General features: G+C 46.8%; 1 protein-coding gene across 2 annotated transcripts in view; it reads right to left on the bottom strand.

The window, feature by feature from the left end:
- Positions 1-19,374, bottom strand: part of LOC309567309 (uncharacterized protein) — a 154,980-nt gene that overhangs the window by 118,616 nt on the left and 16,990 nt on the right. For both annotated transcript variants that reach the window (XR_014225933.1, XM_082272721.1), the window contains exons 2-4: positions 18,734-18,844; positions 6,454-6,529; positions 3,717-3,873 (exon numbers count right to left, since the gene is read on the bottom strand). Coding sequence is in view for 1 of the 2 variants with exons in the window: in XM_082272721.1 (XP_082128847.1) it covers positions 3,717-3,873; positions 6,454-6,529; positions 18,734-18,844 (344 nt within the window). In the remaining variant the exon portion in view is untranslated. The remainder of the gene's footprint in view (positions 1-3,716; positions 3,874-6,453; positions 6,530-18,733; positions 18,845-19,374) is intronic.

Consider the following 19,374-nt stretch of genomic DNA (forward strand, 5'->3'; position numbering starts at 1 on the left):
ATAAAAGCAACGTTGAACAGGACAAAATGGTCTCTCACTGGGTACCGATCCAAGACAACTCAACGTATTGGCATATGGAAAAGTAAAACACATACATAGTGCTCTCTGCTATTAAACTCCTTTACTGAATAAAAACACACTTACAAAGCCAGCACTGTAACCCAGTGCTTCGTATAGATCACATCAGGCGTAACCAAAGAGTGTACAGCTCATGAATGGATGATCGCAGGTGCCATCATATAGCTTCTCCCCTTCCTCCGTTCTCTGGCTAGGCGGTGGACATGCCAGCTGGTCCCTTGGGTCTCCCGGTGGGACCCGGGCAGAGCGGCGGAAGGCGGTAGGGGAACGTTCCCTCCCACTGCTTATGATAAGGACCAAGCGTCTCATTAGCCATATCAGTTGCTATCACATGAAAGCAGACTATCCTCTCTAAAAAATGGTACCAGGGTGATGCCTCTAGCTGCAGGTATCACCCCGGTATGACCACTTCCTCAAAATGACCTACAGGTATGCGATTTTGCGGGAAGTGGTTAATTCATGTCTTGTATGTACAGTCAGGTCCATAAATATTGGGACATCGACACATTGCTAATCTTTTTGGCTCTATACACCACCACAATGGATTTGAAATGAAACAAGATGTGCTTTAACCGGTTGCCGACCGCCGCACGACTATATACTGCGGCGGTCAGCCCCGGCCAGGCAGAGTGACGTATCGGTACGTCACTCGCCTGTCACTGACTTGCGAGCCTATCGCGGGCGGGCGCGCGCCCGCCGAGGCGCTCGCCCGCCGCGGCTCGTTCACAGGCAAGTCAGTGCGTGTGACCGGCGGACTCGATGTCCGCCAGTCACACTGCGATCGCTCCTGTGAAGGGAGAAAGACAGAGCAGCTTGTGTAAACAAGCTGCCTGTCAGTTCTCCCTGTGTAAAAGTAAAGATCTGTCCGTTCTACTATGTAGAACGGTTGATCTTTGCTTTTACACCAATAGGAATGTCCCTACACAGTAGAAAGCACGCCCCTAGGACACACTTAACCCCTCCCTGTCCAATAAAGTTAACCCCTTCCCTGCCAGTGTCATTTTTGCAGTAACAGTGCATATGTATAGCACTGATTACTGCAGTAATGTCACTGGTAACCCCAAAAGTGTCAAAAATGTCAGTCAAGGGTCCGATCTGTCCGCCGCAATGTCGCAGTACCGAAAAAAAAAAAAAATCGCAGATCGCCGCCATTACGCGTTAAAAAAAAAAACACCAAAAATGACAAAAATCTCTCTCTTTGTTAGTAAACGCGATAACTTTTGCGCAAACCAATCAAAATATGCTTTTGGCGATTTTTTTTACCAAACATAGGTAGCATAAAACAAATTGGCCGAAAAATGTTAAAAAATTTTGATTTTTACTTTTTTTTTGGGGAATTTCATATAAAAAAAATGTGAAAAATATTGTTATTTTTGCAAAATTTACGCTCTTTTTTTGTTTATAGCGCGTGATCAAAAAATCGCACAGGTGATCAAATACCACCAAAAGAAAGCTCTGTTTGTGGGAAAAAAAGGACGTCAAATTCGTTTAGGTACAGCGTCGCACGACCGCGCAATTGTCCGTTAAAGTCACGCAGTAAAAAAAAAAAATCGCAAAAAAAACCCTGGTCCTTTAGCAGCCAAATCCTCCGGGGCTTAAGTGGTTAACTGCAGACTTTCATCTTTAATTTGAGGGTATTTACATCCAAATCAGGTGAAAGGTGAAGTAATTACAACAGTTTGTATATGTGCCTCCCAATTTTTAAGGGACCAAAAGTAATGGGACAATTGGCTGCTCAGCTTTTCCATGGCCAGGTGTGTGTTATTCCCTCATTATCCCATTTACAATGAGCAGATAAAAGGTCCAGAGTTCATTTCAAGTCTATTTGCATTTGGAATCTGTTGCTGTCAACTCTCAATCAGATCCAAAGAGCTGTCACTATCAGTGAAGCAAGCCATTATTAGGCTGAAAAAACAAAACAAACCCATCAGAGAGATAGCAAAAACATTAGGCTACATTCACACCTGAGCGTAGCGTTTTCGCGCGTTTTTTACGGCGATTTTACCACGATTTTTCCCGCGATTTTTGTGCAGGCGTTTTTAGATTGAATAGAGACCAATAGAAAACGCCTGTAATCTGCCCAAAAAGAAGCTCATGTACTTTTTTGAGCGTTGGGCGTTTAGCTCACAGCGTCAAAACGCTCAGATGTGAACAGGTGCCATTGAAATGAATAGGATTTGTCTTGTTGAGCGTTTTGAGAGCTGATCCTAGAGCAGAAAAACTTCCCAAAAACGCCCCAAAATGCCTACATGTGAACGGAGCCTTAGGTGTGGCCAAATCAACTGTTTGGAACATCCTTAAAAGAAAGAACGCACTGGTGAGCTCAGCAACACCAAAAGATCCAGAAGACCACGGAAAACAACTGTGGTGGATGACCGAAGAATTCTTTCCCTGGTGAAGAAAACACCCTTCACAACAGTTGGCCAGATCAAGAACACTCTCCAGGAGGTAGGTGTATGTGTGTCAAAGTCAACAATCAAGAGAAGACTTCACCAGAGTGAATACAGAGGGTTCACCACAAGATGTAAACCATTGGCGAGCCTCAAAAACAGGAAGGCCAGATTAGAGTTTGCCAAACAACATCTAAAAAAGCCTTCACAGTTCTGGAAAAACATCCTATGGACAGATGAGACCAAGATCAACTTGTACCAGAGTGATGGGAAGAGAAGAGTATGGAGAAGGAAAGGAAATGCTCATGATCCAAAGCATACCACCTCATCAGTGAAGCATGGTGGTGGTAGTGTCGTGGCGTTGGCATGTATGGCTGCCAATGGAACTGGTTCTCTTGTATTTATTAATGATGTGACTGCTGACAAAAGCAGTAGGATGAATTCTGAAGTGTTTCGGGAATATTATCTGCTCATATTCAGCCAAATGCTTCAGAACTCATTGGAGGGCGCTTCACAGTGCAGATGGACAATGACCCGAAGCATACTGCGAAAGCAACCAAATAGTTTTTTTAAGGGAAAGAAGTGGAATGTTATGCAATGGCCAAGTCAATCACCTGACCTGAATCTGATTGAGCATGCATTTCACTTGCTGAAGACAAAACTGAAGGGAAAATGCCCCAAGAACAAGCAGGAACTGAAGACAGTTGCAGTAGAGGCCTGGCAGAGCATCACCAGGGATGAAACCCAGCGTCTGGTGATGTCTATGCCTTCCAGACTTCAGGCTGTAATTGCAATGGATTTGCAACCAAGTATTAAAAAGTGAAAGTTTGATTTTTGATTGTTAATCTGTCCCATTACTTTTGGTCCCTTAAAAAGTGGGAGGCACAGATACAAACTGCTGCAATTCCTACACCATTCATTTGGATGTAAATACCCTCAAATTAAAGCTGAAAGTCTGCAGTTAAAGCACGTCTTGTTTGTTTTATTTCAAATCCATTGTGGTGGTGTATAGAGCCAAAAAGATTAGAATTGTGTCGATGTTCCAATATTTATGGACCTGACTGTATATCTGCTCATATAAAGCACACCACAACCATTACAGCTGGAGCACATTCCATCCCCTTTCACAGGACCTGTACACAGAATATGGTTACAAATGGGAAAGAAAGGGATATATGTCAATCTTTTCTCCTCCATGTGTTACTGTACAGCCATGTTACAAATGTTACAATCTATACTAGAACCTACCTCCAGCAGTCTCTGTGTGTGCTGTAAGTGCTGGACCGCGGCCGCTATGAACTTCCTGTTGAGAGCCAGTCGCAGAAAATACCTTCCTCTTCCCTGTGCAGTTAAAACCTTCGTACAGGCAAGGGTATGTTGTATCATGACAGAGAGGTGGGACAGCCTATCAGACAGGAATGTAATAAAATTAATGTCTCCTAAAAAAGAATATCAATCTCCTAAAGGGGACAGGTTAACCCAAAAAAAGTCTATACCATGCATTCTGAATATCGAAAATGCTATAGAGAAGGTTAATTTGAGCATTAGTGTTGGATTATATGGGGGTAGGGGGGGTTGTATTAGAGTTGGTGTTACAGGAAAATATATAGTGTTAGGATTACAGGGGAAGTTAGTGTTAAAGCGGTTGTAAACCCTATAAAAAAAAAAAAAAAATAAGAAAAAAAACCTGCAAGACAAAAGGCATAATGAGCTAGTATGCATCGCATACTAGCCCATTATGTTTAACTTACCTTAAAACGAAGCCCCGACACGGACCCCCGGACATCGATGCGGGCGCTGCCATGATCCCTCGTCGTCTCTTCCGGGTTCGGCGGCTCCGGCGCGCTGATTGGCCGGAAGAGACAGCTCCAGCGCGCTGATTGGCCGGACCCACGATGACGTCACTCCCGCGCATGCGCGCGGGAGTGATTTTTCCGGCAAGCTCCCGGCAACTTAATTGAAGGTCCCCCCGGACCTTCAGAGCGCATGCGCCGCTCACGCGAGCGGCTGCATGCACTGTAAATATCTCCTAAACCGTGCCGGTTTAGGAGATATTATTTGTACCTACAGGTAAGCCTTATTATAGGCTTACCTGTAGGTAAAAGTGTCAAAAAGCGGGATACAACCGCTTTAAGGCTACAGAGAGGGCAAGTGTTGGAGTGTGTATATAGGTCAAAAATTTACAGCAACCCAAAGTAGTGAGCTGGTTATTAAAGCGGAGTTCCACTCATTTTTGTGTTTATTAAAAGTCAGCAGCTACAATAATAATAAACGCACACTCACCTGTCCCAGGATCAAGCAATGCGGCCGGCAGGGGCCTCGGTGCTCTCCCTCTTCTCCCCGCGGTGCCGGCATCTCTAGCGTGGGCACTCAGCTGTGACAGCTTGCAGCTTCACTGCACATGCGTGAGACGAGCTGCGCGTCCTGAGTGGACGGGCCATCTTCTGGGACCTGTGACGTGTCCCAGAAGACTGCAGGGAGGGGGGGGGGGGGGGGAGAGGAAAACTTCAGCTTAAGCCGCCTAGGTGGCCCGAGTGGGAGCTGTACCTGTCAAATCTAGGTACCCACCCCTCCTAAAAAATAATGACATGCCAAATGTGGCATGTCAGGAGGCCTTAAAGCAGAAGTTCCACTTTTGGGTGCAACTCCGCTTCAATTCTAACCAACTAAGAGGAATTCCTTTACAGAGGATAAAAGCAAAACATTGTGAGCACTGGTTGATGGAAATCTTCCTTCAAATCTGACCACCTAATGGTACAGCGCATTTATTAAAATCTAGCTATCTATAAACACTATATTACTAAAAGTATTAGGACGCCTGCCTTTACACGCACATGAACTTTAATGGCGTCTTAGTCCGTAGGGTTTAATATTGAGTTGGCCCACCCTTTGCAGCTATAACAGCTTCAACTCTTCTGGGATGGCTGTCCACAAGGTTTAGGAGTGTGTCTATGGGAAGGTTTGACCATTCTTCCAGAAGCGTATTTGTTAGGTCATTCACTGATGTGGGCGAGAAGGTCTGGCTCTCAGTCTCCGCTCTAATTCATCCCAAAGGTGTTCTATCAGGTCAGGACTCTGTGCAGGCCAATCAAGTTCCTCCACCCCAAACTAGCTCATCCATGTCTTTATGGACCTTGCTATGCGCACTGGTTCAAATCATTTGGTGGAAAGGGGGGGGGGGATTATGGTGTGGGGGTTGTTTTTCATGGGTTGGGCTTGGCCTCTTAGCTCCAGTGAAGGGATCTCTTAAGGCTTCAGCATATAAAGACATTTTCAACAATTTAATGCTCCCAACATTATGGGAACAGTTTGAGGATGACTCCTTTCTATTCCAACATGACTGCACACCAGTGCAGAAAGCAAGGTCCATAAAGACATGGCTGAGCGAGTTTAGAGTGGAGGAACTTGACTGGACCGCACAGAGTCCTGACCTCAACCCGATAGAACACCTTTGGAATGAATTAGAGAGGAGACTGCGAGTCAGGCCTTCTCTCCAAAATCAGTGCCTGACTTCACAAATGCGCTTTTGGAAGAATGGTTAAACATTCCCATAGACACACTCCTAAACCTTGTGTACAGCCTTCCCAGAACAGTTGAAGCTGTTATAGCGGCAAAGGGAGGGCCGACTCAATATTGAACCCTACAGACTAAGACTGGGATGCCATTAAAGTTCATGTGTGTTTGCGCGTGTAAAGGCAGGTGTCCCAATACTTTTTAGTATATTACACACACACACACACACACACACACACACACACACACACATACATACACTATATTGTTTTATATTCTACATCAAAAAAAGAAATGTTGGTGTATGGGCTGTATGGCTATATGTTTTATCTGTATTTGGTACAATACAACCAATGGTCAAATGCCAACTCTGATACCCATCAGACATAGCATAAGTGAATGGCAAGCTTTGTTTTCACACTGCACTACCCTCCGCCAATTTTTACCAACCATGCCGAGTTTTGGTTCACACCTGCCACAGGTATCCTGCTGAGGAAGATCCTCTATCCAGTGCCAGTAATCTCTTCTTTTTAACCCCAAGACCCCACCTAGAAGAAATAAAAAGGCATAAACTATGCTATGCATTTATAGAATTACTAAAGTTGGCCATAGAGGAGTAGAATTTCACATTTAAATTCTTAGGAAAAGAATTCAAGAAAGTTCATTTTTCGAATCCATTAGTGGGTCAAATCAACATTAGTTTTCAACCGCAGTGACAAGATAATTCGAAGGAACAGGATGTAAATTTTTTCTCGAATTAATTGATTTCCATTTGGTAAAGTACATTAATACCAAAATCAAATGTTAGAAGCAAACTATATCTTTCTAATGACATTTGAATGTTTTGAGAACTTACTGATTAATTTTACTAAGACTTTGCCTAAGAATTTTCATTCTAAAATCTATCCATCTATGGCCAGCTTAACATTAACCACTAGTACTGAAAGCACAATTTCATTGGAAATACATCTTAAGGTTACCATTTGTAGCACTAGAGTCTATAAATCCTTCTTATATGGTATGGACTGCACTGGGTGAAGAACGATATCCCACATACTTTCTTATGCACCTTCAGATGTGTGGAAATGTACATAGGTGGCTCCAAACAATGGTTCATGGGAAGCTTCTCTAATACCTCCAACCCTTGTATGCTCTACAACTTCTCATGAAATGGACTGTAGCTAGTCAGAGACTAAAGCCCCGTACACACGCACAGATTATTGGCCAACTGATCGGCCAACTTTTGTTCATTGTTGTTTGTTGATTGAAATGTTCTCTAGACTTGCACTGGACTTTTGTTGGCCAACAAAAACCAACTTCAGAAGTGATGTCATGTTCTGGTTGACTTTCAGTGTGTTTTTTTCTTCTCTGAGCATGCCCAGTCTTGCTCATATGATTTTTGTCTGCCGAAATCTGTACTGACTGAGGAACAATCGGCCGTTTTATTTTATAGCATGCACACCAGATTATTTTCGGCCGAAAATTTGCAGTTGGTTGTCGGAAGCATCTGTAAGATTCTGGTACCTTCGGTACCCTTATAGGTCATTTCCTTCTTCATATTGCGTCCCACCTTTTCAGCTAGGTGGAACGCATATACCTTTAAGCCGCATGACGTCATCACTAAGCGCCACTCTGAGCGGCTATTTCAATCGCTGGCTTCTCTCTCACAAATTGTTTGTTTAAACCGCATGGTATACAGCCTTGTCTTACGCTGCCGGAGCCTCCAGCTATTGCCATACCTGGATAGACCGGAACCTCGCTATTGATCCCGTATCTCGCTACCCGATCATTCACTCATTACCGGACCCTTCAGCTTACTAATCTAACTATTGATAAGTACCCCACAGGGGATTTCTTCCTATCAAACTTACACTATCTACTTCTGCATACTAAGGACTGTTACTATCTATGCATTACTATTTCTATCATCTGCACTGTTACATAGATTGCTAGCTCTTGAGTCTACTACCATCTACATCCTTGCACTAAGTTAGCCTCTCTTGTACACTCCATCTGCTGTCCCATACCACCTGTTATTGCACATGATTGCTAACCTATCTACCATCATCTTCTACTCTCCTGAACATTACTATTGAGTACTCATCATTGCTATCACAACTCACGCCTGTCCTTTCAGCACATCACCTCTATACTATCATATACAACCTATCACTCCAGGAACATCTTATTGAGTGTTTGTATATTGTATGCTGAAGCAGGCTGGCCACAATGATGAGTCTGGAGAGTTGGACATGGTGATTCAACACATCTCTACATGACTACTGAGTGGAGATTCTGCAGCTGCAAATCCAACTTTCTAAACAAACGCTAGAGCGTTACAGCATCATACTAACAAGCCTACAATCGGCAGATTGGACGTTGGCCGACAATTGACGGCCAACAATCTGTGCGTGTGTACGGGGCTTTAATGGCAGTTCAAAGATACAACAGCCCAAAGATCTTTCCATTATTATACATTGTTTTATTTACAGTGCATCCGGAAAGTATTCACAGCGCTTCACTTTTTCCACATTTTGGTATGTTACAGCCTTATTCCAAAATGGATTAAATTCATTATTATCCTCAGAATTCTACAAATACCCCATAATGACATTTAATAAATTTGCAAAGATTTCAAACAAATTTCTTCCAATAAAAAAAAAAAAAAAATCCCACATACATACGTTTTCACAGCCTTTGCTGAATACTTTGTTGAAGCACCTTTGGCACCAATTACAGCCTCAAGTCTTTCTGAGTATGATGCTACAAGCTCAGCACACCTATTTTTGGGCACTTTCTCCCATTCTTCTTTGCAGGACCTCTCAAGTTCAATCTGGTTGTATGGGGAGCTTCGGTGCACAGCCATTTTCAGATTTCTCCAGAGATGTTCAATCAGGTTCAAGCCTGGGGTCTGGCTGGGCCACTCAAAGACATTCACAGAGTTGTCCTGTAGCCACTCCTTTGTTATCTTGGCTGTGTGCTTAGGGTCGTTGTCCTGTTGGTAGATGTACCTTGCCCCAGTCTCAGGTCAAGAGTACTCTGGAGCAGGTTTTCATCCAGGATGTCTCTGTACATTGCTGCATTCATCTTTCCCTCAATCCGGACTAGTCTCCCAGTTCCTGCTGCTGAAAAACATCCCCACAGCATGATGCTGTCACCACCATGCTTCACTGTAGGGTTGGTATTGGCCAGGTGATGAGCGGTGCCAGGTTTCCTCCAGACATGACGCTTGCCATTCAGGCCAAAGAGTTCAATCTTTGTTTCATCAGACTAGAGAATTTTGTTCCTCATGGTCTGAGAGTCCTTTAGGTGCCTTTTGACAAACTCCAGACAGGCTGTCATGTGCCTTTTACTGAGTAGAGGCTCTCGACTTGCCACTCTACCTTACAGGCCTGATTGGTGGAGTGCTGCAGAGATGGTTGTTCTTCTGGAAGACAATTTGTTTGTTCTTCTACAGACAATTCCCTGGACTTCACGGCTTAGTTTGAGCTCTGACATGCACAATTAACTGTGGGACCTTATATAGACAGATGTGTGCCTTTCCAAATCATGTGTAATCAACTGAATTTACCACAGGTGGACTCCAATCAAGTTGAAGAAACATCCCTACATGGGATTTTTTCCTTTTTGTTTTTATTTTTAAAAAATTTGCAAAGATTTCAAACAAACTTCTTTCACGTTGTCATTATGGGGGATTGTTTGTAGAATTTTGAGCAAAATAATGAATTTAATCTATTTTGGAATAAGGCTGTAACATAAAAAAATGTGGAAAAAGTGAAGCGCTCTGAATACTTTCCAAATGAACTGTGCATGTTTATACAGGTCTGTATGTCTAAGGTCTGTACATCTAAGGTCTAATTATTTTTTGCTAGAAACCCCAAACATTTTTTTAGCAAAGACTCTGGAGAATAAATGGCGGTCGTTGCAATATTTTTTGTCAAGCGATATTTGTGCAGCAGTCTTTCAAATGCAATTTTTTGGGAAAAAAATGAATTTTTGTAAAATCTTACCTGTAAAATTCCTTTCTCTGAGTCCTCCGACAGTCGCCACCTCCTCTAAGTCATCACTGTTGGGTATTGACTTCCGCTCCGCAGAAGTAGCTAGGCATAAAGACTTAGTCAAAAGAACAAAGGTGTTTGCATATACACACCCATGGGGGCTGTCCCATCTGGTCAATACCCCCCTGCAGTGACCACTCCCAACTCAGTTTGGTAGCATAGCAGTAGGTAATAAGAACACAACCCCAAAAGAGGGGCGGGGGCAGCGACTGTCGGAGGACTCAGAGAAAGGAATTTTACAGGTAAGATTTTACAAAAATTACGTTTTCTCTTACGTCCTCCGACAGTCGCCGCCTCCTGTTGGGATGTCCCAAAGCAGTATAGACATGAGGGGTGGGAGACGCAACCGTAGAAAAGGCAACGCAGTACCCACATCAGAGAAAGGAATGTTACATGCACAGTAAGAGAACCTGCTGGGCAACAGTAAACAATGCTCAACAGAAGCAACAGCCCAGGAAAGCAAACACCAACAGCCAGGGACCCAGAAAAAACAAGGGTCCTTCATGGCACTGCCGCACTGAGAACCTTGCGGCCAAAGGAGGCATCCGCTGATGCCAGAACATCTACTTTGTAGAATTTGGAAAAAGTGTCCACCGACGACCAAGTCGCAGCCTTGCACACCTGGGCCACCGAGGCCCGATGCCAATAGGCCCAGGACGCACTCACAGATCTGGTAGAGTGCGCCTTAACAGGGGAGGGTGGAACCCGTTTCTTCAAAGCATAAGCCTGTTCAATGGTCTGTCTGATCCATTTGGCAATAGTCGCTGCAGACGCAGCCATGCCCTTCCGAGGTCCCCCAGGAAGGACAAAGAGGGAATCCGTCTTCCAAAAGGATTCCGTAGACAGGTAAACCCTGATCGCCCTGACAACATCCAGGGAATGCAGAGCCACCTCCTTAGGATGCTTAGGCTTCGTACAAAGCGAAGGCAGGACAATGTCCTCATTAATGGGGAACTCCGAGATCACCTTAGGAAGGAAGGAGGGATGCGGACACAAAACCCCCTTATACTAGTGAATCACCAAGTACGGAGAACGGCAAGATAACGCCACCAGTTCCGATACCCTGCGAGCCGAAGTGATCGCCACCAAAAAGGCAACCTTCTTAGACAGCAGAGGTAACGACATCTCCCGTATGTTTTCAAAGGGAGCATGCTGTAACACGGACAGAACTAAGTTCAGGTCCCATGGAGGTAAGGGCTCCTTCCTGGGGGGAGCCAAATGTTGCACACCTTGAATGAATGTGCGAACCAGGGAATGAGACGCCACAGGGCGTTGGAAAAGAATAGCCAGTGCGGACACCTGGCCCTTTATCGTGGCCAGCGCCAGGCGCTGGTCCACCCCAGACTGGAGGAAGGCCAACACCCTCGACACCGAGTACGAGCGAGGGGAGAACCCCCTGGACTCACACCAGGCGAATTAGGCCTTCCAGGTACGGTAATAGATTTTACCAGAGGAAGTCTTCCTAGCCTTGACAAGGGTAGGGATGACCTCAGGGGAGAGACCCCTGTCCCTCAGGACCTGGGTCTCAACAGCCAGGCCGTTAAAGCCAGCGACTGTAAAGCAGGATGGAAGATCGGACCTTGAGACAGGAGATCTTCCCGCATTGGCAGCCGCCACGGAGGCGCCACTGCCAGATGAACAACGTCGGCATACCAGGACCAGCGTGGCCAGTCCGGCGCCACCAGAATCACCAGGTGCGGTTCCGAGGCCAACCTGCGGAGGAACCTGGACAGCAAGTGAATCGGAGGAAAGGCATACATCAGACGATACTGATGCCAAGGTGCTACCAACGCATCCGGGGCGCCTGCCAGAGGATCGCGCATTCTTGCCACAAACCTTTCCACCTTGTGATTTAGAAGAGATGCGAACAGATCGGGATCGAGACGCCGAACCCCGCTTGCCACTAAAGGACTTGTTCTTCGGGTTCTGGGGCAGCATAGTGCTCTTGCCCCCTGTGACGCCTTTTACCAGGGTATCCAATGCCTCGCCAAAAAGGCGAGAACCAGCATAGGGAAAATCAGCAACTGTTTTCTGTGAGGACTGGTCAGCCGACCAGCTCTTCAGCCAGATTAGTCGACGGTTAAGTACCGAGACACTAGACAGGCGTGCTGCCAAAGGGGCCTCATTTAAGGCCGCATCACACAAATACATGATTCCTTGGTGAATTTGATCCACCATATCCAGTCGGGCAGGTGGAACAGCATCAGACACGAGGTTGCTCCTAAGCACCTTAGTCCAATCAGCCACCGCCTGAGCCACCAAAACGGACGCGAAAATGGGTTTGAGCAACGAGCCCGCCACCGTATAGGAATGGCGTGCTAGAGACTCCAACCGCCGGTCCGTGGGATCCTGAAAAACCAAGATATCCTCTGAAGGAACCAAAGTAGCCTTATTTAAGACTGCCACAGTGTGATCCACCTGCGGAGGCACACACCATCGTGATTCTGTAGCCGGCGCAAAAGGATAAAGCAATTTGAACCAGACTACTAGGTACCAGAAATGGACGTTTTAAAGTGCGCCACAGTTCATTAACAGTGTAATGAAACTCAGTGGGACAGGGAAAGACCTGCGCCGACTTGCGGGTCCTGTGTGTCCCAAACGAGGACACAATGCCCGGAGGACTGGGCTCATCCTCCAAATGTAGTGTTTCCTTTACAGAAACAATCAATTCATCTATGGTCGCGCGCTCTTCAGGCGACCCCGGGGAGGAGGTATCAACCCCCTCCACCTCAGCCTCCCCCTCAGACCCCAGCGGGTCCAAGGATGAGCGGGACCCTGAAAAGGGCACGCTCGCTGCAGCAGCCATATCACCATCTGAATCAGAGGAGAGAGACAATCTGGGCCTCTTTTTTGCAGCACGTTCAGCCATCAGCATTTCCATATTGGACACAGAGGTCGCCACTACAGCGGCCAAATCAGGTCTCAGAGGGACCACAGGAGAACTGGGGTCCCCCACCAGAGCTGGGGGGAATTTGCTGTCCTGAAAATCCATTGCTCCAGTGAAAAACAACAGTGCAATAAATTTGGTACTGCCCCTTAAGACCGCTGCGGAGTGCGCAGCCCACCGCTACAGCTACAGTGACAAAGACCCCCAAACAGGAGAAGAAAGAACTGAGCCAGAAATGACAATACAGAAGGTAATTGAGAGAGATAATCTGCAGAGCCCCGCAGAGTGTTACCACCGATGTCCTGCTTCAGAGGAAAAGGAAGTGCTGTCAGAGTGGGCTGAACTACAAGCTGTATGACTCCGCAAAATGGCAGCGGATGGCGCCAAAAAACAGCATGTATTATTGCCCATAGTGAAGCAACATGCCTGCCCATACCTAAAATAGCGGACTGCGTGGGAATACCCCGCTGCGGCCGCACACAGTCTGCACCCCCAACAAGCACCGAAGTGACACAGGGAAGGGGACCCCTAAAACCATACAGCACCGGAGTGCATGCACAAGCGATCCCTGCAGGGACCGCATCAGGGAGTCACACAGGCACAGACATGGGGGACCACAGCAACACAGGACTGCCACCCCACACAGAAGTACTTACCTGTACCAGATGGCGTGGGGAGCCTCTCAGAACGGAAAGCCGCTGTCCTCATCTGACAGGGAGTGCCGTTAGCCAGGGACATTGCACTGCAGTATCGCAGATGTGTCCTGTGAGGTAGCCACCTCACGGCTGCATCCCTGCTGCGAACAGGGATGGGTCGTTCATAGTGGCAGGACGAACCACGGCTGAACGCTCGATGGCGGGCTGGGGGTCCATCTGACCCTCTGCCCTGGAGAACCAGGGCGGTCAGTCCGAATCCCAGCTCCGCAAGATCCATCTTCATCCGAAGATCCGATTTGTCACAACCCACCTGGGGTCTTGCAGTGGAGAGGGAACCCAGTTGCAGTGGAACAGCACTCCCTTACAATCACGACCCTTAGGAGTCCCTGGAAGTGGGAACAGGGCCCCGTAGGGACTGTGGTGGCACGGGGGCCTTTAATGAAGAGGAGGAGGTAAGGTCGACAACTCTGGAGTCAGGTCTGGCAGGCAATCAAGGAGTATCCACCTGAGGGAGAAAGGATCAGGAACACAGACAATGCAATTAGCAGACACACAGGAGCAAGGAAAATAACCAAGCACTGACTGGAAGGTGTGCTTGGTTTATATAGGGAGCCAGGATCACATGACCCGCCACCTCCCACCAGTAGGTGGGGCTGCCAGGGGCTATAAAGGGAGGTCACAGACCCAGCGCCATCTTGGTTTGCTTCATAGAACCTGATCTTACCAGAACTTCAACTCTCCTCTCTCCCTCTGTGTAAAACACTAACCGCATGGCGGCCGCCATCTTGCCATGACAGTGTGCTGCTGCAGTCCTCAGAGGTGAGGGGAGGAGAAGGAGCCACCGCAGACCCGGAGGGGGTGTCTCTGTGGCTGGCAAGCACCGAGACTCTGTTGCGAGAACGCCGCAGGCGCCCAGACGCAGGTGAGTACGCGGCAGTGCCGTGACACGATTAAAAACTAAAAGCTGACAAAACAAACAGCTAGTAAAGTAAGAAAAAAAAAACTGACATTTTTCAAAGAATATCAAATAAAAGATCAGTTAGGCTGAGACTGTAGCCCCAGCACAGGGAATCCTAACTACTCCTGACACTAGGCAGAAAGAAACTGAGTTGGGAGTGGTCACTGCAGGGGGGTATTGACCAGATGGGACAGCCCCCAGGGGTGTGTATATGCAAACGCCTTTGTTCTTTTGACTAAGTCTTTATGCCTAGCTACTCCTGCGGAGCGGAAGTCAATACCCAACAGTGATGACTTCGAGGAGGCAGCGACTGTCGGAGGACGTAAGAGAAATATATTTTACTGAATTTAAAAAGAAAATGAAACAGTACAGTTAGCCCAATTTTTTTGTATATTGTGAAAGATATCACGCTGAGTAAATTGATACCCAAAAGGTTACGGTTTTAGAATTATTGCTCTCGCTCTGGCAATACCTCACCTGTGATTTGAACACTGTTTTCATTTGCGGGTACGACTTACATATGCGATTTCTTTCGTGTGCGAGCTCCCCCGGAGACAGGGGAGCTTTAAAATTATTATTTTTTTTCTATTTATTTTATTTTTTTATTGTAACGCTGTTTTAAAAAAAAATAAATAAAAAAATCTGATCACTTTTATTGCGGTCACAAGGAATGTAAGGCTCCATGTACACGGGACGCTGGAAATGGCCGTTTAGGAGCAGTTGGGCGTTTTTTTCAGAAGCACCTGAACCCATCTACATATTATCTTATCTGTCCATGTACACCAGGTCGTTTACAGTCATTTGCAGGCAGTTGCGTTCAGGGACTGTTTTTAGAACGCAATTATTTGCGTTCGAACGTGTGTTTCCCGGCGTTTCAAACGCACAAACGCGTCCGAACGCGTCTGAACGCGTCTGAACGTGTCCGAACGCGATGACCTGCGTTTAGCGTTCGCGTTTTTCCATTTTAAAGGGGAATAATTTTTATGACCTCTAGGAACTCTTCTAAACGCAAACGCCCGCAAACGCTGCTAAACGCCCGCTAAACGCGGGTACAAACGCGACTGAACGGACGTTTCAAACGTCCTAAAAATTCCAGCATTCAAAGGGACTTTTAACAACGTCCCATGTACATGGAGCCTTAATATCCCTTGTGACAGTAATAGGCAGTGACAGGTACTCTTTGTGGAGGGATTGACCCCAAACCCCTCCACTGCACTTCAATGTATTTCAAAATCTGCATTTTTGAATACTGACATTTTTTGTTTTAAAATCGGTGCCATTGGCAGCCGATTAAATTGGAAGTGACGTCCGGGTTACATGATCAGAGAACCGATCGAAGCCGGTACCGGGTTGATGCCTGTACGTATATCCCCGTACAACCACTTCTGCAAGCTAACATACAGGTACGCTGGTTTGCAGGAAGTGGAGAACCCAAAAATAAAAGAACTGTTATATACCTACCAAAAATCCTTCCTCATCGATCCGCCACCACCACAACATTTTTTCCTCCAGGTTCAGCATCTTCGGCCATCTTAATTGCTCCAGCCTGTGGTCACTTAAAGCGGAGTTCCACCCAAAAGTGGAACTTCCGCTCATTTGCTGTTTTTGACAGGTACCCATCCCCACTTCCAGGAGAGGGCGTCGCCGCGCTGTCCTGCGGAAGTTTGGCCCCCCTCCTCCTTCCCTCGCCACCGAGCAAATCCGAATGCGCAGCGCGCTTCGCGCATGTGCATTAGGGACCCGCCTGTGTAGCCGCAAGGCTTCACTGCCGGGTTCCCTCACCGGCAATGGCGGTGGCAGCACCCGACAGCCGGTGGAAACATCGGCTGCGGTGCCGACATCCCTGGACTCCAGGACAGGTAAGTGTCCTGATATTAAAAGTCAGCAGCTACTGAATATGTAGCTGCTGACTTAATTTTTGGAGGGGGAGGCTGGAACACCGCTTTAAAGGCCAAGTTCACTTTTTGGGATCATGTTACGCCAAGTTTATTTCCTAAAGCTGAACTCCAGGTATGGATTTTATTGCAAACAGTGGGGAAAAATAATTATTTGATCCCCTGCAGATTTTCTAAGTTTTCCTACTTACAAAATAAATGAAGGGTCTATATTTTTATCAGGTCAGTGAGTAAAATAAGTGTAGCACTACTCCCAAGGGAGCTGCTGGTTACGGGTTCTCCTGGATTACCATTAGCAACAGTAGAGCAGTCTGGCATTTTCCCAAGTGTTTTACCTCACAGACAGGAATCAGTCCAGTATCTTTAGGTTTTATTTGGAACTTGGATAGGAGAAGGGATGAGTGGGATACTCCAACTGAATTGAACTATGCACAATAGGCCGGGACTACTTGAATAAATGCTGGTTAACGCTGAAATTGAGCTAGTCACGGCTAGGCCACTGCTTCACTTTGCCCTTGGCTGTGAAAGGTTTTGCTTAAGCTTCCTGAGGAAAAGTCTATCCTGAGGTAAGCTGTACTCTGAGGTAGACTGCACTGCTGAACAACTTCAGGGCTCTTCCTGGCGCCCTCTTTATCCCTATCTTCAGGGTTTAACTACTTGGCACCCCCTTTACTGTAACACTGAGTGAGCTGGCTCCTTGATCCCCTGACTTCTCTGGAGTGGTTCCCTCTCTTAGGCAAACCCTTAGGCAGATCTTTCAGTACTCACAATACTGTTTTTCCCCGAAGTGCCCAACAGCTGCACTGGTCAGCAAACTGGATCCTCTGCAGCCCAGCTCCACTCCTGGTCCCTAGGCCGACTGCCTGGACCACCTTCCTCACTCTGCAGGAGGAGAGACAGCCGTCCACCTCCTCCTGGGACTTTGCTCCCGCCAAAAGACACCCTGCCTCATGCGCTTCCCGTTTTTATCACCAATCCCATCATGCACCTCTCCAGGTGCCAACCCACTGGGACAGCCACAAAAACCTGTGTATCATTGGCCAGGCTTCCTGCACTGTCCAACAAACCTCCCATTACACACAGTGGGGACACTCCCTCAGACCAGATGAATACACACTGAGTACAGAGAGCAGGCCTAACTAAAGATCAGGCTCCCCTGATAAGCAGCAGGAGCATAAGGGCTCTTTCACACGGTCCGCCTCCGTAGGCTCATCCGTGCTGCTCAGCGGGGATCGATCCGCCGATCCCCGCTGAGCCGGCAGATGACAGCTCCGTCTCCGCTTGCAGTGCGGAGAGGGAGGTGTCACAGCCTCCGCTGCTCTCTATGGGGGAATCGGATGAGAGTGGACCACCTGTCCGCTCTCATCAGATCCGATCCCTGAACGGATGGAAAAATAGGGTTTCCATCCGGCCAGATTTCACGGACAGGATCAGGTGCGGATGGCAGCGGGTGTCAGCGGAGATGTCTCCGCTGACATCCGCTGCCCCATAGAGCTGCATGGAGCATCCGATCAGATCCTCCTAAAAAACTGACAGGCGGATCTGATCGGATTGCCCGTGTGAAAGAGTCCTTAAATGGCTTTACCTAGCACCTGTCTAGAAGGGTGCAACATAAGTATTTGATCCCCAAGCAAAACACGACTTCGTACTTGGTGGAGAAAGAGGTAAGATGTTTCTTGTAGTTGTTGACCAGGTTTGCACACATCTCAGGAGGGATTTTGGTCCACTCTTCTTTACAAATCTTCTCTAAAGCCTTAAGGTTTCTTGGCTGTTGCTTGGAAACTCAAAATTTCAGCTCCCTCCATAAATTTGGATGGAAATGGACCACCTGCATGTTTCCATTTGATCCATCAGACGGATGGGGAATAGGTCCCCCATCCGTCTGTTTTTGGCAGACAGGAACAAGTTGAATGACAGCGGGTGTCAGCGGACATGTGATCGCTAACATCTGCCGCACCATAGAAGAGACTGGAATGTCCTGATCAGATCCACCTGAAAAACTGACAGCCGGACCTGATCGGATCGCCCATATAAAGGGGGGCCCCAAGTATCCCTATGCCACACCTGTGGCACTGCTATGGAATCTGGAAATCACTGTAGTAGTCACTGAGGTCTTTCGGGTCATTTGCTCAGCATGGGCACCATTCGCAGAAAGCCCTGTATTTTTCCTATTAAATGCAAGGCATTCTCTGAGTGGCCTCTCCACCTCATCCAATCAGAAAGCGCTTTGTGCAGAATTATAAACAGGAATGCTATATTTTAGGATACAAGGTTAATTCTGAAGGTAAGATCTCTTACTCTTTATTCCTTTACGCAGGATCATCTCGATGACATCACACAGTGGAGTCACGCATGAGGAATCATCTGTGATTGCATCAGAACCCGCCGCCTGCAGTTCAAGGACGCACACTGTGAAGAAAACACATTTTTTCTACATCTAGAAAATCATTGGCTGCTAAATCATACAAGTAATAATTCTGAGCTTCCACAGTGCAATTCCAGATACCTTCCATCAGATCACAGTAAAAAAAAAAAAATGAATAGAACAGTCCAGAGCAATCTGCCACACGCTCTCCATCCCAAAGCGGCAAACTGCTGTAAAAATTTGATTTTTGACTTACCGTAAAATCCATTTCTCTGATGTCCATTGACAGACACAGCTTCTGATCCTCTTAACCATTGGGTTATACTGCCCCCAACAGGAGTAGCACACTAGGCAGAAAAAAAAAAAAAAAAAGTTTGGCTATGCCTATGGGCAGTCCCAGGGGGTATACTCCCTCTCCCTGCTATAGGTACTCAGTTTTGTTACAAGCAGTGTCAGAAGAATTACAACTCCACAGAGGGGTGGGTGCTGTGTGCGTCAATGAACATCAGAGAAATGGATTTTTCGGTAAGTCAAAAATCCCATTTTAAATACTCTGACAAGGACACAGGTTCAC

Source organism: Pelophylax lessonae, assembly GCF_965119305.1.
Source record: "Pelophylax lessonae genome assembly, chromosome: 11".
Lineage (NCBI taxonomy): Eukaryota > Metazoa > Chordata > Amphibia > Anura > Ranidae > Pelophylax > Pelophylax lessonae.